The sequence below is a fragment of the Vulpes lagopus genome, chromosome 8 (genome assembly GCF_018345385.1).
Source record: "Vulpes lagopus strain Blue_001 chromosome 8, ASM1834538v1, whole genome shotgun sequence".
Lineage (NCBI taxonomy): Eukaryota > Metazoa > Chordata > Mammalia > Carnivora > Canidae > Vulpes > Vulpes lagopus.
Window position 1 is genome coordinate 11,276,723 of NC_054831.1, and position 22,403 is coordinate 11,299,125.

Here is a 22,403-nt window from a genome sequence, read left to right on the forward strand (position 1 = left end):
CCTGCCTTTGGCCCGGGGCGCGATCCTGAAGTCCCGGGATCGAGTCCCACGTCAGGCTCCCTGCATGGAGCCTGCTTCTCCCTCTGCCTGTGTCTCTGCCTCTCTCTCTCTCTCTGTCTATCATGAATAAATAAATAAAATCTTAAAAAAAAAAAAAAAAAAAAAGTATCACCAGAAGCAGGAATGAGAAGGCCGGTTCTACATCACTATAAACAAACAATCCAACTTAGACTCTCTTGATAGAGCTGCCAACAAACTTGGCTAAATATACTTAGGTTGTAAAAGCCTAGTACAATATTTTGATACGATTAAAATTTTTGTCTTTCCATTTTGGGGCTTACATTGAACACTTTGCATATCATTCGACATCAGTAAATACATTAGCTACACACTAATATATTAAAGTCTGTAATAATATTAGAATTCTAATCTTAGAGCAACAATGTCAGTAAACTAAACACAAATTCACGACAAAAGTTTCATGGATTTTGTCCACTAAAAATTACAAAAGGGTTATTACTTCATCTGAGAGAAATAATTTTGTCAGAAACAAGTAATAGGAACTAGTTATTTAAAGTTCTAAAAGTACGGGATGCCTGAGTGGCTCAGTGGATGAGCGTCTGACTTTGGCTCAGGGCATGATCCCAGAGCCCACATCGGGCTCCCTACAGGGAGCCTGCTTCTTCCTCTGCCTATGTCTCTGCCTCTCTCTCTCTCTCTCTCTCTCTGTGTCTCTCATAGGTAAATAAATAAAATTAAAAAAAAAAAAAAGTTCGAAAAGTACAAGTACTTCCTGTTTATACACAGGAAATTAGGTGGTCATTTATAAAGTAGTCAAGCATAAACTAATCTCAGAATAACTGCAAAGAATTCTTAGGAGAGAATGCACAGAAGGTTGAATGCGAAAACAGTCTATAAGATCTCTGCTGATTCTAAGACTCTAATGCATCATCATGAAAATTGGAATATGATAAATGAAAAAAAATTACATGATCCTCAACTGTAACTTAAACAAAAAATATTTATGTAGAAAGATAAAAGATAAAATTAAGTCTTTATCAATACTAGTAAAAAAAAAAAACTAGTAAAAATATTTATTCCATCAAAGACCAACATCAAGAGCATATTTGGATTTCTGGTTGTTTCTCAAAAGAAATTAAAATTCCAAAGATCAGTAAGAAATTTAACTTCAGTATTTATATGGTAATATGAGCACCAAAAACAGAATAGGAACTATTTTTAAACTGTTGACCATTTTGGGCAGTATATGTACAGATTAAACGCCCTTCATTTTTAATGTTATTTCCATCCACAGTTGAACCAAATGATTAAACTGTAAGTGACCAAAATTACCCTAAATAGAAACAATAAATATTTCAGCAAATTTCTTCTTTTTTAAAGTTTCAAGTGGTCTTGCAAGCTTTTTTTTTTTTTTTAACACAAATAAACAAATTTAAGAACAAAAAATAGTAAGCCCATTTTAACAATCAGCCTGATGCTAGCTGGAATGTCCACCATGGGCATCAGCTATGGAGGGAAACAGTGCTTTTAGGATTTTCATCTCTGTCCACTCATCCAGCCAACCAAGGTGTACTGACTTTCTTTTGACAAGTGAACTATTATGAAAAGCAAGAAAGTAAACATATTGCCAAGGCACTTGGATTATTTAAGCAAATGTTGTATTAGTAATTTAACAGAAATGTACTTTGATAATAAATACATCACAGTATATAAAACAGCAAAGTCTCAACTTTTTCTTTTACAAAAGATTAGGAATTTTGAAGAAAGCACTAATGTTTACATATCATTTCATCAGTAATGGATTTATTTCATGCCTATATGAAATCTTACTGCACGAATGTTAAGTAAACAACACTAGCCAATGTCAGAACTAAAATTTAAATGAAAATTTGGCATAACTCATTATTAAAAGAGCAGTCCAAAGTAAAGTACCTCTTTCCCCATGAGTTTTCCCAGGAACAATGTTTCTCAAACTGTGAGGGTATAATCTCTTTGGTGAGGCTCCAACCTCTTCCAAAAAACAGTAAAAGTGAAATTGTGAAAAGGGGGAGAAAAATTTAATGGAAACACAAATTTTGCACCACTTCTCTTGAAATTTTAAAAAGAGAAAAATTTAACTTGTTGCCACTGTCTAAGGCAATATTCCTGGTTCCCAGAAGCATAATAAAAGAACTAGAATAAGAGAAAAACCATCAGCTATCACAGTAACTTCTGTGGCTTAAGAACCGCATTGGCTGTTGAATTCCTATACTGCACACTAAAATATTCCCACGAGACGAAGGTCACTCCCCCACCTTCTGTCACATTTACAGAAAGAGTGGGTTTAAATGATCTCAAAACATTCTTCTAAGCATTATTTTAATCTATGGAAAAAAAAAAACTTTAAATGACAAATCACACTTTGACCCCATTCTCCTTCTGTATAAAAACAGGGCAAGCAAAGACAGTGTACTAAAATAAAAGAAGGACTGGGATCACCAAACCTGGTTAAGTTGAATCTACAGAGAACTAATATGCCAACCAAAGCAAAATAAAATAAGAAAAGATGCTTGGGTTTTTTTTTGTGCAAATTATTCCATTTTACTTTCACCGTTACACTCCAAATCATACATCATTTCCTTAATTGGCCCAGTTGTCTTTTTTTTTTTTTTTTATTCTCAACAAAGTGCATGACGACAATTTGAGAAGTCCTAAAACCCAGGTACTGAAAAGCCAAACAGTAAGAGCACTAGGGTATTATACGATGATAATTACTTGGTGAAATATTAGTATAACAAAAGCCTATAAAATTTAAACAACTCCTAGTTGTGAAAAGCAGAGCAGATAAAATCTTACGTGTACTCCGGTGCAGAAAACGATGCCTGGAACCTTGAAATTTTATTTCTTGGGGCAGAATCTGATCTGTGCCACCTTAAATAATAATTATGCTTCTTTTACATATTCAGCTTTTATAACAGAAAGAAAAAGCTAGATACAAGTCTACTGATCAGAAGTCATTTTTGTGTCAATAGCTGGCAATAATCAATCCTACTATCTCTTGAAAATAATTAAGAAAACAAAGGCCAGTGTTCCTGCTCTTATGTCTATATGTACTTTTACTCCTAAAGCCAAGGAAGAAAATGGAGGCAGGCAAGTGTTCATGCACAATGACACATAATTCTACATTACAAAGAAGAGACTAAAATAGGTAAAGACAGCAAAAGCTTAATAATTACTTTAGTAGAAGTTAAATATAGTTATTTTATCTTCCTTACTACATTACCAACACTAAATATCTAATAATGTTCATTCTATAAGATTCCTAAAGTTAATATAGGTAGAGTCTTACAGATGAATCCAATTATACATTTTAAAATTAATAACGGTAGAGGAAGAAAAAGCAAGGTTACATTATTAATGAAAAGATGGTTAAGTATCTTACCATGACACAGTAAGATACATTAACTACCATAACAAAAAAGTATGATTAATGTAAGAACGATAATATAAGAATTGTACTGTGAAATGTATAGTTAAATACGCATTTTATTTTTACCACCTAAAATTAAAACATGAGATTTTCAGGTTTATTAAACATCTAGAAAGTGCCAGTAAGGCAACTTAAACAGAAAGAGAAAGCAAACATTAGTTAACTCTGTTAATCTTCTCTGTTATAAGGAGCTTAAGTTATTGGTAACTGCAAAATGCCTATGAACTAATCATCTACTCTAAATCATACCTCCCTAGGCTGGTTTTCAAACCTAGTAAAGCTGTTTCCTTTCTCTCCAACTAAATTCAGCTATCAATAGTTACTTACTTTGTGAGAAAAAGAATAAGAATGATGCTATACTAAAACAGTCCTGTTTATCTCACTATTGTGAAATTTCAAATTTCAAAGAGACCTAAATATTAAGCAACACCTTCATTTAACAGAAAAGCATATTAGAAACCTTTGCTGCCTTGAAAAATATTACAAACGGAAAATAGCAAAAATCCTTAGGTGTTTTATGCTTAATCACTCTTAATCACTTCTGATACTAAATATCAAGGAGCTACCTTAGCCATCAACTGTGTAATCTTTTTACCGTTTGTATAATGTATCTGAAAATATCCTAGAAAAATGAATTTCACAGACCAGCTGACATCATCACTGCCAACAAGGTATCTTCAGGGAAACATAATTACCATAAAAAATTTCATTTTAATAGTTGAACTTTTCAAGTATTTCCTGAAGGAGGTATATATTCATTTTCATTAACTATCTTCCTATATACCCCTTCAGAATAACTGTAACTACTTTAGGAAACATTTCAAGATTTTCCAAGAAATCAGAGCAGTTACAGTCCTCCTCTGCATCTACCACAAGAGACAGCCTAATCCTATCAAAGCCCCACCTGTATCCCTATATTCTTCAGTCTGGTCCAAACTAGAACTTGATATGGTTTAACACAGATGGTACATTGTACTGTGTTCTATTTATTTGTATATACATGTAAGTGTTTTGCTTTTATCTAGGTTTTCAAACTCAGAGAGTTGTGGTTTCCAGAGAAGCTAACATGATGCTTGGCATCAAATATGGTTCATGATGTGTGATTCATGAAGAGTGACCAAAAATGTAATGAGGAAGATATACTATTTTACATAAACAATCCAAATCATCTATTTAAAAAAAGCCACAATCACCAATGGATTTGAGACTTAAAATTCTGAACAGATTTAAAAGGGATATTTTATCTGTAAAAACCCATTAGTTTAAAAAAAAAAAAAAAAAACCAAAAAACACCGGCCTGATCTAAAACTTCTTATAGTGGGGTAGCTCTAAGATCAGAGTATGATAATATACCCAAATTTAAAAGAAAAGTTTACACAAACAGCCCTTTAAACAACATACGTATATTTTTGGCAAATGAATGGATCTAATAATGACTCAGTAGGCAGAGAGCTAAACAATAATCCAAGAAAGTAAAACAATTCCACTCGCCTATGTTACATTGTTTACCATGGTTCATTAGAAGCGGAGCTGGAAGGGCTAGTTCACAATTTTATGACAAAATGAGTAACTTAAAAATAAAGACATTTGCTTAAAATGTTTTCCTTTTCTTTTTCTTTTTTTTTTTTTTATGTTTTCCTTTTCAACCTACATGCTAATATAAACATTTCTGAAGGCTGCACAGGACTGAGCACTTATATTTATCAAACTCTCTTAAGTATACTTGATAAGTAATTCCCAAAATAAGGAAATCATACTCCTAGAATCCTGTCATATACATACGAGAGGATAATGCTACTGGAAAGTTCTCACAACATATTTTAAGGCTATAAAAATAACTACAAAAATGTAAAATTGATGTAAATGTAAAACAGACTTCAAACAAAAGCAAATTATTTACTTTTTTGTCTGGTTGTTAGGCACAAAACACGTACTTCTTTTTTTTTTAATATTTGGGAGTTAAAAAAAATATAATTATTTAGAAAAAGATGGAGAATATACGGAGAAAACTTATGAAGGAGATACATTGCTCAGTGGTTCTACTCACATGGAGTCAGCTCTGACCAGCTGTCCGTTTTGGCGAACAGCATTTTCACTCATAGAGCGCTCTCTTTTTAGCCTGCCAACTGCACGGATCTGTGAGGCACAAAGAAAGGGAGAGGAATAGAAAATATTCTTAGTAGCCTAGTAGCTACTTAGTATCAAAAAAACCTTAATCCAAGGCTATTCAGAAAATTTACAAAGAACATAACCAAGAATTGCTGCCAGGCATGAGTATTAAAGACAGGTTAAAAAAAACCCTACTTATTATGATGCACATAAATTTACAAAAGCTTCTTTACCTTGTTAAAAGAATTATTTCTGGTTTCTATTTAAATATCAATCTTACTTGGTACAATTATATTTTTATTTATTGAAATTTATATAATACATTTATATTAGCTAAGAACAATTTACCACACTTTTTTAAGGTATGTATATCATGGGAAATGGGATGTATTTATATTATAAACAAATGTTCCAGGCTTCTGGGGTTAAAACAAATTCATATTCGGTTAGATATTTGAAAACTAGACCAAAAAAGACTTGGTACTGGCTTAAAGGTTTTGGCATTCCAGAAATAGCCACAATCTCCCATCCCACATGCTCTTACAGAATGTGTCACTGACCTTCTCCATTAAAAGATAGGATTTATGTTCTCTTCTTTTGAAATTGGGTGGGCTGGTGACTGCTGTAGAGATGATGCAATGTGACTTCTGAGACTAGGTCATAAACAACAATAAGCCTTCTGCCTCTCTTCCCTAAACTGTTCATGTTTGGAACAACGGCATCATGATGTGAAGATGCCCACGAGTCACATGGAAAGGTCATGTGTAGGTGCACCTACCAACAACCAACCATAGCTGAGGTCCCCAGACAACAGCCAGCATCACAGACATGTGAGGAAGCTGTCAGATGATTGTAGACTCAAGCTGTAGAGTCATCCCTACCTTAGACCCAGATACTGTAAAACAAAAAAAAAAGCTTTCCCCATTATGCCTGCTGCAAAGCCTTTACACACAGAATCCATGTCCATGATCAAAATGAAATGTTAGTTTTTTCTTTTTAAGACACTTAAGGTGGTTTATTACAGAGCAATAGAACAATGGTAATCACTAACTTTCCTGTTTGTTTAGGTGGTTTCTGTTTTTTTGCTTTTAACTAGAAACAGCCATGGCAACTTCATGGTTTCAAGACAAAAAAAGTAAACATTACTGTAAAGGACAATTGGTATGTTAACCAAGGGACTTGAAATTTAAAGATTTAAAAAAAAAAAACACTTGGTGGGATGAGCGCTGGGTGTTGTGCTATATGCTGGCAAATTGAACTACAATAACAAAATTTTTAAAAATTAAAAAAACAACGGTATTTAGTGATGATTTTTTAAAAAACTTGAGTAGATCATCGAGTTACAAGCACCTTCAGTGGAGAATAAATCCGGACTTCATGACAACAAAATTTAAAACCACATTATGCAGCATATAATTTCAGAGTATAGTTTAGATTTGGTTATGGGTTATGAACAAAAGAAAATAACATTTCTAAAAACAGAAAAGGAGTCACTTTGGAGCCCACTGCAAGAACTCTTTACAGTTAAACCAAAAATAAAAATGACCTTAAAGCTATATATATATATACACACACACACACACACACATACACACGTGTATTAAGTTACATATAATTTAATATAGTTATATATGCATACATATTATACATCTATAAGTGATATATGCATATATAACTATTCATATTGTTAAGTTGTATGTAACTTAACACCTCTACAATCCAGTACACTTGATTCAGAGAATACTAGGTTGATTTGTGAGAATCCCACTGATACCTGCCTTCCTACCTACCACACAGTTGTGCTTACTTTCCCTAGAGAACAGTTCTTCCATGTTGCAAGGATCAAGGTGAATTTTCTACGAAATCAGAACCATTCCTGCTGGTGTGTTGTGAGAACTAAGATTAAGCAGGACAGAAGTGACAGGAAAAGGCAGATTCTGTCTATGAATTCAACACAGCCTGGAAACTAGAGGATCTGAAGTCTGTTATCTCACCATTTGAAATCTGATTCAAGGATAACTTACCAGGAACACTAAACTTAATATTGCTGCCATACTAGGAGGGAAAAGTAATTTCAGACAAAAGCATACATTTATCATGCCTTCTAATATGACCAACTTGCATCCTGTAATGCTGAAGTGCATGGACACTGCCTGAAGTGATAAGGACACTCTTTTAAAAATTTTTACCCTTTAGTTCAGTCATGGTGGTGGTTTTCTCAATTGAATGTTGTTTTTTTTAATTTTTAAAAATTACTTTTTTACCCAGCTTTACTGAAATCTAGTTGACAATTCAAGATTTTTAAGTCATTGCAAACCAATCAGCACTGATTACCCATTTAAAAATTCAGTCCTGAATTTGAGAAAGTATCCCAGCTTCAGGTAACTTCCTGCAGGTTACGTCACAGGGGCTTCTGTGTCTGACAATTGGCTTAAAATTCCTCCCTCCTCATTTATACTGCCTAATCAATGCAAAGAACCCTAAGAACTGTCATGATTTGGTAATTTTGTGGTTTCCTACACAGATCAGTTTATTGCTCCATTGCTTTATTAGTTTCTTGCAGGTAGAATCATCAAAGCAATGTCCTAGAGCTGCCTCCCAAGTACAGATTAGGTATGCTGAAAGGGCTCATGACTTCCTCTCTACCAGCTAACCCTCCAGATTTTATAAACCCTGTCTTGCAAGGGGATTATCCATTTCATGCTTTAAGCCCTCTACCAAGGGTTTCCTTGGATTCTTCAAGCCAGCTGAGGAATTCAAGAGTAGTTATCTTATGTAAACTTATTCCTTGTAACAGACAACATTTTAGACAACAATTTCTATAGACTTCTTCATAAGCCACCTTCCTGTAGTCTCCTTTCTTGTCATAGGCCAGGGGTTTTCAACTGGGGTGATTTTGCCCTCAAGGGGACATCTGGCAATGACTGCAGAGAATTTTTCCTTTCTTTTTATTGTGACCAGCTACACATACCATAAAATTCACCATTTAAACTATTATACAATGCAGTGTATTTAATGCATTCATAACGTTTAACTAATACCACTACCTAGTTCCACGTAGGAACTAGGTACCCCAAAAGGAAATCCTATAATGATTAAGCAGCCATTCCCACTTCCCCTTTTCCTCAATCCACTGGCAACCACCAATCTGCTCTCTGTGTCTGAGGATTTGCCTGTTCTGGACATTTCATGTAGGTGGAATCATTATATATATATATAATGATTATGTATATATATAATCATTATATATAATCATATATATGTATATATGTATACATATATATATATATAGCCTTTTCTGTCTGGCTTCTTTGATGTAGCATAAAGTTTTCAAGGTTCATCCGTGTTGTACGATGTGTAAGTACTTCATTCCTTATTATGGCTGACTAATATTCCAGTATGGACATGCCACATTAGGTATATCTATTCTTCAGTTGGTGGACACGGGGGTTGCTTCTACCTTTTTTAGCTATTAGAGACATTTTTGATTTTCATGATTTGGAGGATTCCACTGGCATCTAGTACACAAGGATCAAGAATGCTGTTAAACATTCTATAGTGTAAAAGGACAGCCTTCACCACAACAAAGAATTATCCAGTCCAAAACATCAACAGTGCCAAGGCTGAGAAACTGTGGCATATGCTATAAAATGACTACTACAGAGTCAATGATTCAGAGACTCTCACTTGATAGGTTCTGACTAGCATTTGAATGAATCAATACAGCACTCAGAGCCTTACTGCTCTCCTCTTTCAAGCCATCTTCTAAAAGCTACTAGAACTCTGGTTCTTTTTCCTTTCTCCTCTAGTCAAGAGGTCCTGAGGGCTGACCCCCTCCATGGACTTGAACCACAGATCATCACCTTTGCTTTCCTTTCAATAGGCAGCTGGTACTAATCTTTGAAACCCCACCCTTGCGACTCAGGATTTGGCTTCCTCTATAGAATCTTAACTTTTATAACAATAGTATGTAAACATACAAGCTTTTAATATAAATTAGAACATGTGCTGAACACACTACATGCATTATTATAGTTAGTTCTCACAATAATCTTGAGCACTTGGCATTATTCTTACCTTTCTTTTAGAGATGAGCCCTGAAATTGTCCAGTAAGTTACCCATTGTTAGTAAGTAGCAAAGTAGGCCTTCAAAATTAGGTCTCATTCTCAGCCTAAGTTTTTCACTCTAGTGCTATATACTTTGGGAATTTTGACATTTGACTAAATGTACTCCAACTACTGCAGGAGTAAACCCCATAGGTCCACTAAGGCTAATCCTGGTAAGCTATTTTCCTTAAAAGTAATGACTCAGTAAAGTGCCTGACTTGTTTTCAACCAGTTATTCTCACCAAGTAGGCAGTAAGTATCTAAAATAGTGGGAGCAGAAAGATCAAAAGAAAAACAAAACTCAAAGAATATTAGAGGGAGGATTTCTCTCCTGGTGGAATCCTCACTATAAGATGTTATCATCCACAGCAGCAACTTCCACTGGGAACTTCTGGAGGGCCAGGAAACAGGACCTTTAACTGAAAGCATGCTGTGATACCTTTCATCTCACATAATGGTACTCCTACCTTTCATTATTCTTTGCAATTAAGAACTTCGTATCTTTTATGTGTGCGGGCGTTTCTCCCACGCTCATGCCACCATGCAGGAACTCTATCTCACCATACAAGGTCTTACACAAAAGCTCAAAGAATGTTTGTTAAATAAATACAGTCCCATAAGCACCTCAGTGCTTTTCACCAGGTGAACACTCACATTTAGTGCTTTTCACCAAGAGAATATCTAGAATGTCTCAGTTACGTCAGCAGAAACTTCCAACCAAGAAAAGGCTAAACCCAGTACTAGAAAACTGCACTCCCTTGGATTATATGGACACTTCACCCTCGTTTGAAAGGACCAGCATGAACAAGGACACACCAGCAGTTCCACTATCAATAAAAACGCATGTCTGCACACTGTCTTACACTAGCTTCATAACAACACAGAAGTTCAGAAGCTACAGTGTAAAAGCTGCAACTTTAAGTATCATCACAGAAGAATTTTACAAGATTGGCCCTGCTTGGGAGAGGCAAGATCTGAACTTTGCTACGAATACTTATTAGTTCGTATTGTCATTTCGAGGTCAGGGCTATTAATGTTATAAAGTATATTAACTTAGCAGAGACTTCTTAGCAAGCAAGGAGAATAGGTAGCATCGAGGAAAAAAAGTGCTTTCTTTGTCTTATCTGCCAGATTTTTTTGTAATAAAGTGCTGCATTCATTTTCCAACTTTTTCAGTTTTCAGTATTGCTTAAGGTATAACCCCTAGCCATAAAAGCTCTTCCTTCTAGATCACATGAATGTTAATGATTTCCCCAAAATTTCCATTTTCTGAAACATAACATTTAGATTTTAAAAAACAGCATAATATCTTATTTGGAGTATCTACATATCAGAATTTATAGTAACCAATGGTCCATGCGGAAGGCTTTCATAACATACTAATGACAGGATTTACAGCCTTCAATCCTCTGTACTTCTTGTTTTTGTCCTTATTATTTCAAATTCAGTTGATGTTAAAACTCTACTTACGGGCAGCCCGGGTGGCTCAGCAGTTTCGTGCCGCCTTCGGCCCAGGGTGTGATCCTGGAGACCCAGGATCAAGTCCCACATCAGGCCCTCCCTGCATGGAGCCTCTGTCTCTGCCTCTCTATCTCTCTGTGTGTCTCACACGAATAAATAAAATCTTAAAAAAACAAACAAAAAAACTCTACTTACTTCTTCATTTTGAGGGGTTGGAGGAGGTCTTTCTAAATCCAGAAAATCTAGTGGTCTTTCACTTAATGTAAGTACACGAGGTGGTGTTTTTAGTGCCAGAGGTTTAAAGGGAGTTGACTGAATAAGGTCAAGATCTGCAGGTCTTGAAAATGGAATGTCTTCATTATTTCCTAGGAGTATAAAAAGGAAAGGAGGGAAGTTTTAAAAAGATAGCAGTTTTATGAAAATGTATCTGCCACTACACACCCTCTAGGATGACTAAAATTAAAGACTGACAATACAAAGTGCTGGCAAAGATGTGGAGCAGTGGAAACTCCCATACATCACAGATGGGAACAAAGAGGGTACAATCAAATTCAAAAACAGCTTGACAGTTTTTCATAAAGTTAAACACAATTTACGGTATAACCTAACAATTCTATTCCTAGAAACAGGAAAACACACGTCCTTACAAAAGCTTGTATATGAATATTCAGAGTAGCTTTATTCCTAACAGCCCCAAACAGGAAACAACCCAGATCTCCATCAGTGGGTAAGTGGATAAACAAATTGTGGTATATTCACAGGGTGGAATACAACTCAGCAATAAAATGGAGTGAACAACTGATACAAGAATATGAAAGAATTTCAAAAACATTACTCTAAGCAAAAGCCAGGCCCAAGACTAAATACTGTATCAACCCATTTGTATGAAACTCTAGAAAAGACGAATCTAGTCTCTGGTTACACAAAGGAGATAATGGTTATGTGGAATCGGGGGAGGGTGGGAACTAAATGAGATGGGGCACAAGGGAACTTCCCTTGCAGGGTGATGAAAATGTTCTGTATTGAGACTGTGGTGGAAGGTCACAGGAGTATATACATTTGTCAAATCTCATCACACTTAAAAATTACACATATCTTATGTATGTAAGTTATGTCTCCATTAGTTGAATTATTAAAAAATACTGTTTGAAATTTCAGACCTTATAATAAAAATTCTGAAAAAAATGCGAAGTTGTAGTTACCATCCCCTTTTCTAAACAATATTGTGAAAAACCGGAAGTTTTCATAAAATCATATAAAACAAAGATCTTGATAAATAAATGTAAAATACCTGCTACAACAATCCTCTCTGGCACCTGCATAATGACACTAGCATTTGGAACTCCTTCTTGGAATCCTTGTTCCAGGTCAGCATTTGGTGGTGCTACCTTTAATTTCTCCGGGACCCTCATCTGCTGACTAATACCTTCGGTGTATTCCATTTCATACTGAATTCGACTAATTTCCGCCATCTCAGCAGCAGTGGGAGAAGGAAATGCTGCCCCACTCACTCTGTGGGCAAAAATTTAAAGACAGGGATGACTAAGTTAAAATGTCAGTCTTCTTTACGGAGTGAAGTTAGACACTACCTTGTAGGAAGAGCAAGAGGAGACTTCTCATTTGTGAGTACTGAATACGTACGAAGGAACAGTAAAAAAAACTGAAGAAAATGTTTTCCTTAACATAAGCCTTCTCACTTATCAGTTGAAATCGCACCCTGAGGACACTGGTTAGGAGCAAATCTTAAAATTATTGTATCACCACAAAACAAATGTGCACAGACACTCTCTGCATAGATATGCATGCTGCTTATAACTAAAAAGATGCCTAAAATAAAACTTAAATTAAAATTTTCTAGTCAATAATTTGAGGGAAAAGCTGCTAGGATTTTATAAAAATGAAATTAGGAATTGCTGTCATGCATGAAGAAAATAAAGCCTTTTAATGATGAAAATCAGATTCAAAAAGTAAATAAGGCTAATTCTAAATTTATTAAAAAAAAAATGTAGTCCCCAGAAAAATCACAAGATACAAGTTAAAACTTCTCTAATGGAATGTATACCTGGTGACTGAGATACAATGAATACCAAATATAGAATAATATGCAGTAATAAATCCTTCATTTATGTATTCCTTTTGTGGGATTAAAAGCTTCCCATTAATTTATATTTAATATCATCTTTATATGTCTATTTTTAAAAAGCATGACATGCCTTTAAGGGGAAATAGTACAAATGCACTGAATAACCTCCTAAATTAGAGGATTCATGCTTCAGGAAAATGTAGAAGAAAGTTACCCCCAAATACAAAATGCTGATTGAAGTGTGAAAGAGCATTGTCAGCCTAATGGTGCCACTCTCTCTCAAGCCTACAATACCAGCTCAACTGAATAAAATGTCACTGACCTTCCTAGTGGTGTGTCACTGCTTGTTCTTTCACTCATTTTTAATACAGTAAATACACGTCTAGAATAGCTATTAAAATACTGCTACCCTGTAGTTCAGTTTACTTTATACAACAATTCCCCTACAAATCTGAACTTTTTTGGAGGTATACATAACAACACGGACACTGCTTTTCCAGCTGTAAAAAAGAAAGAATAAAAAAAAAAAAATCAGTATTTCAACAATTCATTTTATTTAAAAAACCATGAATTATAGTAAACATCTACTTAAAATTATTTACTAAGACTTGATCTACAAAACCAACTTTCAAATTTCTCCTAAACAGTTATTCTATACCTCAAAAATCATAAAGATGATTTTATGCACAGTCACTATTTTATGATTCTGTAAAAAGGATAAAGCTAATCAAAGGTATATAAAAATGTGAAGTCAGATTTTAAAAAACATTTTGCCATAGACTCCTTTAATCATTGTATTTTGAAAGAAAGTTCTCTCCTTTTTAAGGCTTAAGTAAAATACAGATGAAGAAATCATGAGGAGAATGTCAAGGGCAGAAGTAAATGCATCTGATGTAGCCTAAAAAACTGATATACAAGTAATGGTTTCCTTAAAAGGAAATGACTTCAAAAGCCAAATTACACTGAATTTTCAGCAAAAGATATTATACATAAATCAAGGGCAATAAAAATTAAAGAGGACATAAAGGTGAGTCATACGAGGGATAATTCCTAAACTCCATGTCAGACATGTATTATGACACTTGAACTACCTCAATAAGATGCTTAGGAGAGTTTTCGGAGGTTGCTCAGAGTGCTAAGCCCTGACAACTGGTTAATTATGACTGCTAAATTGCTTCCTTTATTCTTTACCAAAATGTGTGAATTTTAGGGATCTGGCATGCAGATGGTTTAAAGACTAAGAAAATAGAGCCAAAAGACAAATTTTTACTCACAAATGTGTACCAGCTACTGCAGGCTATTTGGCACTATCTGCTTCTGTGCTTCATATTAAATCCTTTAACTCGCTTCAATGTGCCTGTGCTGGATTTAGAGCCACTTTTGTCCCTAGGGGAGAAAACAGGAGCTAACTGAGAACCCACATGACACCAACGTTGGGTATGCATTGCTGGAAATCCTCGAAATGATAAGTCACCTTACATTAGGAAATCAGTACAATACAGAAAGAAAAAAATTAACAAGCTTACCACCAATTTTAATCCCACATTCATTAGTTTCGTTAATGCAAGATAAAATAAAGAATTGTCACCATCTCTGATTTGAATTTAGAAAGATGTGACAGACGAAAAATATTTAAGTTTGAAAGAATCTTAATAGTTATGTGTATACACGTATATCCAGGAAGAACAAGTACATTTTGGCTAAATTTTCATTCAGCTATTTTCATTCAATGCTTGATTTAATTTCATATGTACTTCATTCATAACTTCATTCAGTACTTGAATTTGAACCAGTAATATATGCACATGGTACAAAGCACACAAGAAGATACAGAGAAAACACAGTGTCTGACCAGACCCAGCCTACAACCACCTAGGTCCCCACAGGCAATCTCTTATTTTGTGTCTCTTTCTAGAGGAGAAACTCTTTCAATACTTGTGTGTAGATGAAGCCCAATAAAATCTTACATTTGGATATAATACTGAAAAGAGGTATCTCAAAAGAATTATAGTTAGCCTTGAGGCGTTACAAATTGAAGTTTTATAATAATAAGCAAGGGACACAAATAACCAGATCATCTCCCTCAAATGTGCTATTGTCCCCCACTCCATTTACCGCTTTTCAGTCTTCTTATGGACTTTCCACCAGTACATCACATGAGTGTCAAAATTCCATTCTATTGCAATATTTTGTCTTATGAAAATCTGTTTGTAAAATATCACAGATTTAGGTCATATGGGTGCTGAAAAGACAACTTCAAGAAAAAGGCAAATTCTCCTAGCCTGAGCTACTTAAATTTTCAAAAGTAAATGGAACTTTTATAAGACAGAACACTGTACTATCCTAATTAGATTGGAATTTTTTTTTTTCCCTCTCTCATTAGACTGTAGCATTTCTGGTATCATCTTTTGGCAATACATAAAATAAACTTCTCATTTGGAGTTAAGATATTAATTCCAGAGGTTCTGTTATTAGACTCTATTAGGCAACCAGTACACAATTCTCCATCATATAATTAAGGAGACAAAACTGCTCTCAGAATCACAGATGATCCTACTTGTTCCCAAACGCCAGTAATTTACCAATTTTATAGTTCTTTCCACATTCACAGAGTATGCTTACTCTTACCTACACTTAATTTTTTAACTCAACTTCTAAAAATATTAAATTAAAAATAAATAAATAAAAATAAAAATATTAAATTAATGCATTTTAAAAGGAAACTTTACATCATCACCTTATGCCATAGATATATAAATACATGTAACAAAAACATAACTTTAAGAAAAAACCCTCATCCATATACTATCTATAATCAAGTCAAATCCCACTCGTGGAAAGGATCCCTAATTTGGGACTCAATGATTCAAGCCTGACTTTGTTTTCTATATTAGAACACTGAAACCCAGAGAAATGGCCTAGGAAGTCACAGAAACAGTTTGGGTCAAAAGATTTTTATAATTCCCCAATTACTAAAACAAAACAAAACTCCACTTATTCCATGAACCTAGTTCAAGGTTTTTATATAGGTCACCCTGTTTCCATTCTCTTTTCAAGTAACTATACTTAAAAAAAAAAAAAAAAAAAAAAAAAAAAGTTTGGTGAATTAGCAAATCAGGGGATAGCAATCCAGGAATTAACTGTACTTTTGAAAAGTCACCAAAACCTTGAAAGACAAAAAAAACAAAAACAAAAACAAAAACAAACAAACAAAAAAAACCAAAAACCCACAAAATAATGAACTTTAAAATAAGGTCATGAATCCACAGAAAACAAGTTTCAACCAGAAGGGAGAAAAGCCCAAGTGCTAAACTTTGTGATAATCCTCCAAAGGGGCAGCCCTATCGCGCAGGAAGGGATGGCACGTACAAGTTCCCTTGGGAAAGAGCAGCAAGACCAATGAATTCGCAAGTGTTAGAGACCCCACAAGGCAGCGGGTCCTACACAGAACTCAATTCCGTGGGGGAGAAGGCTTCTTCTACCAAAGCACAACCAGGCCGTTGTAATTCCTTTCCAAATCTATTTTCACGAGGGCTTTTCCTCTGGGATCTCCTGCGCCTGCGAAATGGGACACACAGGGAGAGAGAACATCTGCGGTCCTCCAGGGCCCAGCCTCCCGGGGGGTCCGAGGCCTGAGCACGACCGAGGGCTCAGGGTGAGCCTTTCCGATGTGCTGCAATTGAAAAAAGGTGCCTACGGAGCGCCCCTTGCTGCAAGCGCCCCAGGGCGCCGCGGCCCGGGGTGTCCTTGCACCACCCGAGGAGCCCCGTCCTGCAGGCGAAGGTCAGGAGCTCCTCCGCACGCGCACCCGAGCTCCCCCCGCCTCCCAGCTCCTGGAAGGACACCCCAGGAGCCACGGACTCCAGCATCCACACCTGGGAGCAGGTGCGCCTGCAAACCCTCCCGACCTGGGGCGCTGGGGGCGGGGGGGGGGGGCCGACTGGCCTCCAGCAAGGCCTTCCCGGTCCAGCGCGTCTGTTGCACAAAGTGAGAACAACAAACGGCTCGACCCGTCGGCAGGTGTCGGGGGCAAGGTCGTTCCGAAAGGGGGGGAGGGGGCTCAGCCGGGGAGGAGGGAAGGCCCCCCGCAGAGCTCCGCGCTCCGGCTCCAGGTCGCCCCCTGGGTTTCCCAGCCCGCCCCCGCCCGCCCCGCAGCCCAAACTATTTTCTAGACAGGAAATCCACATTTATGCTCAAAATGAGACCCCGAACTAGGAGGAGGGAGAGGCCGGCCCCAAAACTAGCTCCCCAGGAGCGAGTGCCGCTCTCCCTTGCTCTCCTCGGGGGCCGAGGCGGCGGCAAAGGTCCTGAAGAGGAGAAGAGGCCGGAGCCCGGGGTCGGGGGTCGGGGCCCGCGGGGGCAGCAGGTCGGCCCGGGGCCCCCGCGGGTCCCTCCGTCCGCCCGGGGGCACGGCCGCCGCGCTAGGCCCCGGAGGCCGGCTCGGGCCGCGGGTCGCGGGCCGCGGGCCGGGAAGGCATCAGCACTCACCGCTGGGCCCGCTGGAGGGTCCCCGGCGACGGCCGCCGCCCGCCGGCTCCCGGGCGTTCGGGTGGGCGCTCCCGGAGGCCGTTGGCCGAGCGCACCGAGGCGCCCGGGGAAAGCACCGGCCGGAGCGGCCCGCAGCGGGCCGGGAGAGACGCGAGAACGGCCGGGGCTGGGCCTCGCCGGGAGCCGTAGCGGAGGCAAGTTCGCGGTCATGTGATACAGGGAAGGGCGGACGTGAGGCTCACGCACGGGAGCGGAGGCCGCGCGACGGCGCTACGGGGCCATCTTTGTTGAGGGCGAGCTGCGCAGATCGCGGTCCGCGGTGCTTCTACGGTACGAGTTTAGTTCACGCTTCAATTTAGGAAGAGTGCGTGATCTGTAAGACCCACGTGTTCGCACGGTCAACCTTCGATTGCCGGTTAAAATAACTATTCTTCAGGACTATCTGCATGAAAGCCCCAGTGGCCTGAGCCCTCTGAATATCTCACCACCCCTTGCAGGTGATGCACCTGCATCCACCAATTTGGATTGCTCGCGGAGCCCTGGTTATTAAGAGGGCTTGCGTGACAGCGGCCCCTGCCCTGGTGGCTCCGCTGATCCCTCGCGAGGAGAGTGGTGGCAAAGAGCGAGGTTTTTCGGCAGTGAGCAGCCTTGTTGAGCTTCGGGAGCGCCCTCTCTGCATCGCACCACCCAGATGCTCGCTTCCCCGGGAAGCTCCGTGCCTGGCTCGCCCGTCGGACCCCGGGCCCAGGCCGAATCGCCGGGTATTTTGCATGCCTGGAATTTAGCAAACGGCCGAGCAAGGGCATGCCCAGGAGGAGGTATTTGGCCAGAATCTAAAGTCGGTCCAGAAGTTGCTTTGGAGAAGTTACCATTCTCCAAAATAACTTTGGGAAGAAGCACCTTGAGAAGTACTGCTCCAGAGTCCCCTCTATTTAATAGGGACAAATCATCCTCCTGTAAGAATAGGTTGGTTTTAGGAATGAGGAGTCATTCCCGACCAACCTTTCCGGGGAAGACAGAGAAACCAAGCAGGGTAAGCCATGCATTGGCCAGAACTTGTAGAAGTAAGAGCCCTGCTGCTTCCACCAGCACCCTTCCACTTTTTTTTTTTTTAAGATTTTTTTAAATTATTTATTTATTTTAGATTTTATTTCTTTATTATCATTCATGAGAGACACAGAATGAGAGAGAGAGAGGCAGAGGGAGAAGCAGGCTCCATGCAGGGAGCCCGACGTGGGACTCGATCCCGGGTCTCCAGGATAAGGCCCTGGGCCGAAGCCGGCGCTAAACCCCTGAGCCACCCGGGCTGCCCAATTCTCATCACTCTTAATCTTTCTGGATCATTTGGTTCTGTGAAAGGAGGCAGTGTGGTACTTGAAATCACCAGACACTGGTAGTAGACTTTCAAGAAGGAGAAAAAAAAAAAAAAAAAAAAAGCCTTTTTCTCTCCCTTACCTGGAAACACTGCCCCCTTGTTTTTTGTGATAAAGCATCATGCTGGGCCTTCTTCCCTCATTAATGTGGACATTCCTGTTTATGATTCAATCCATCGTTGACTATCTTTGCACCCATAATTGCCCCAAATCTTTTTTATGGGGGGGGGGGGAACGGTGGCATATAAATCTAAATAATTGAACACATCCATTGAGTCTCATCTTGTTGCACTCTTCTAGTCAATTCTTCATAAGCGTTCCTTTGAGGTTTTGACCCCAACAGGGCTTCAAACTCAAATTTTCTCCCTTTTCCCAGTCCAGATACCTTTTTCTGATTTTTGTTTTAAAGTAATGGCAAGGGGATCCCTGGGTGGCTCAGCGGTTTAGCGCCTGCCTTTGGCCCAGGGCGTGATCCTGGAGTCCTGGGATCGAGTCCCACGTTGGGCTCCCTGCATGGAGGCTGCTTCTCCCTCTGCCTGTGTCTCAGCCTCTCTCTCTGTGTGTCTCTTGTGAATAAATAACTAAAATCTTAAAAAATAAGGTAATGACAAGATTATTTTTCTAGTCACCAACTTTCAAAATTCTGAAGTCCTCTTTCACTGTCTCCCAAGCCCCCCATCTCTTAGATTCCCTCACCTCAATGTCAACTCTCCACTTTGTTCCATTCCCACTGCTTGTTTAGCTTTAGATGATCATTACCCATCATCTGGGCTGATAACCTTTTAACTGGCCATTCCAGCTCCAATCACTTTTCTCCTCTAATTCTTAATTCTTAATTAATTCTTTGTGGTTGGATACACAAAGAACCTAGTTTTACAGATTGTGACATCCCAAATTTGAAGCCCCAGGTTTAAAAGAAATCGATAATTTATAGTTCTCTACAATTCAAAAGTCCATAACAGCAATCCAGTAATTTTTATTTTTTTAAAGGCTTCATTTATTTATTCATGAGAGACACACAGAGAGGCAGAGACACAGGCAGAGGGAGAAGCAGGCTTCCTGCGGGGGCCCGATATGGGACTTGATCCCAGAATTCCAGGATCATGCCCTGAGCCAAAGGCAGACGCTCAGGAGAAGCTCAGCTGCTGAGCCACCCAGGTGTCCCAAAATCCAGTAATTTTTAAAGTCACTTGAAATTATGAAATAGCCTGGCAAGAGCACTATATAAAATACTGGACCTTCTAGGTTACCATTTATATGATCATTCTACTCTTGTCGGAATCTTCACTGGCTTTAATACCAGCCAATGAAATACAAGTTCAACTTGGTATTTGAAACTCTACCTAACATGGCCCTAACTCATACAATGCCACTTTATTTACTGCTGTGTTTGTGTATGTGTGCATATGTGATGTTTACATACACAGAGAATACATATGTTCTTGTGTATTCCATATGTGTTCTTCTTTTCTGTATATTCTTGACCACTCACTAATTATTCTCTGAGATTGCTTCATGCTTTCCTAACTACTTACCCTTATCCATACTATTCCTGCCACCTGGAATGCCATCCTGCCTCTAGCCACCTTCTGTTTCTTGAAATCCTAACTGCCCTTAAAGAACCACCTACGATATTCCTTCTTTTCATAATTATTTCCTGAGACCTCCAACTTTTGAATCACTATTTGTTGTCTGTCAAAGCACTTACCACATTCTGTCCAATATTATAATTAATTTATGTATTTGCCTTATTTTCTGCTGCCAGATTAAGTTCTGTGTTTGAGACTAAGGTCTGTGTCTCATCTGGATGTCTTCTGTGGAGCCAAATACCTTGAGCATGCTGTAGGTCTGCGTTACAAAGTGATGAGTGGAGACCTCTTTCCTGGTTTGGCTGATAAACCGTAATTGAAGACCATTCCAAAGCAATAGTTCTAAAAAGGTTTTGAGCAATGTCAGTATTTTTAGAAAAACCACAGTCTACAAACAACTTGAGAGGGTCATATTTATCTGGATGTTTAGATTTAACGTGGTCATTCCAAATCAATTAATTTTTTTCTGCTGTGTTTGGTGGTTGCTCAGTTTCCAGTAGGCAGAGCTGGGAATAGGGTGAACTAAACTGGCACAGTTAGTGTTCTCTGCAAGTGCCCCATCAGTAGCAGTAGGCTGCTGAGAATCCATTAGAGATTGACCACAATTTTCTTTAGAAACAGGCTTGTAAGTAGAGAGAAAAACAACTATAAATACCACATTCATTCCTCTACTTGCTGGCAGTAAAAATAAGCCCTTTTGAAGATTTTATTTATTTGACACAGAGAGAGGGAGAGCACAAGCAGGGGGAGGGTCAGACAGAGGGCAAAGGAGAATCAGGCTCCAACTGAGCAACGAGCCAGATGTGGGGCTCAATCCCAGGACCCCAGAATTGTGCCCTGAGCTGAAGGCAGACACCTAACCTACTGAGCCACCTAGATGCCCTGAAAATATTTCTAAAACATTTATATGAGCAACAATTTTCTTTGTCTTCTTAGAACTATTACCCAGGATCACTGTTCAGTTTCTTCCTTTGACTATCTTTTTTTTTTCCTTTGACTATCTTGATTGCCATTCCACCCATCCTGAAAGTTTCTTACTTACAAAATTTAATATTTTGTATATTAAAAGTATTTCTCTTCACCATTTCTCTACATTTAAAATTTTATGAATATTTTTCCTTGAATGAGTATTTGTATTATAAATGGGAAACATCAAAATGTATGACCCATAATTTCTGTAATTCATACATTTTCTTGATTTGTAAAAATTTCTTAAACACTGTAATAGAAAGTGAACAAAGATGTGATTAGGTCCTTTATAGGAAAACAAAAACAAGCCCTAAGAAAAAATACTAATAAAAACAAATACTAATTAAAAGTGACAAATATGTAGCATCACAAATATGTAGTGATCAGAATGTAAATTAAAATAGGATAGGCAAAATTGTAAAAGAACAGCTGTATCCATGGGATGCCCAGGTGGCTCAGCAGTTGAGCATCTGCCTTTGGCTCAGGGCATTATCCCGTGATCCAGGGGGTCCTGGTATCACGTCCTGCATCAGGCTCTCTTTGAGGAGCCTGGGATTGAGTCCCACTTTGGCCTCCCTGCATGGAGCCTGCTTCTCCTTCTGCCTATGTCTGCCTCTCTCTGTGTCTCTCAAGAAAAATACATAAAATCTTAAAAAAAAAAAAAAAAAAAGAACAGCTGTATCCAGAATTGGTAAAAGCATAAAGAGATGGGTGTTTTCATTGTTGATACAGCT

General features: G+C 38.3%; 1 protein-coding gene across 10 annotated transcripts in view; it reads right to left on the reverse strand.

The window, feature by feature from the left end:
- MFF (mitochondrial fission factor) overlaps nucleotides 1-17,925 on the reverse strand; it is a 30,170-nt gene extending 12,245 nt beyond the window's left edge. For 2 of the 10 annotated variants that reach the window (XM_041766606.1, XM_041766604.1), the window contains exons 1-6: nucleotides 17,739-17,922; nucleotides 14,525-14,636; nucleotides 13,573-13,750; nucleotides 12,459-12,679; nucleotides 11,363-11,532; nucleotides 5,538-5,626 (exon numbers count right to left, since the gene is read on the reverse strand). In XM_041766606.1, coding sequence (XP_041622540.1) covers nucleotides 5,538-5,626; nucleotides 11,363-11,532; nucleotides 12,459-12,679; nucleotides 13,573-13,610 — 518 coding nt within the window. In that variant the 5' untranslated portion in view covers nucleotides 13,611-13,750; nucleotides 14,525-14,636; nucleotides 17,739-17,922. Of the gene's footprint in view, nucleotides 1-1,953; nucleotides 2,032-2,856; nucleotides 2,932-5,537; nucleotides 5,627-11,362; nucleotides 11,533-12,458; nucleotides 12,680-13,572; nucleotides 13,751-14,524; nucleotides 14,637-17,738 lie in introns of all 10 variants that reach the window. The other 8 variants (XM_041766596.1, XM_041766597.1, XM_041766599.1 and 5 more) reach the window with 8 other exon arrangements.
- Nucleotides 17,926-22,403: the final 4,478 nt, after the last annotated feature.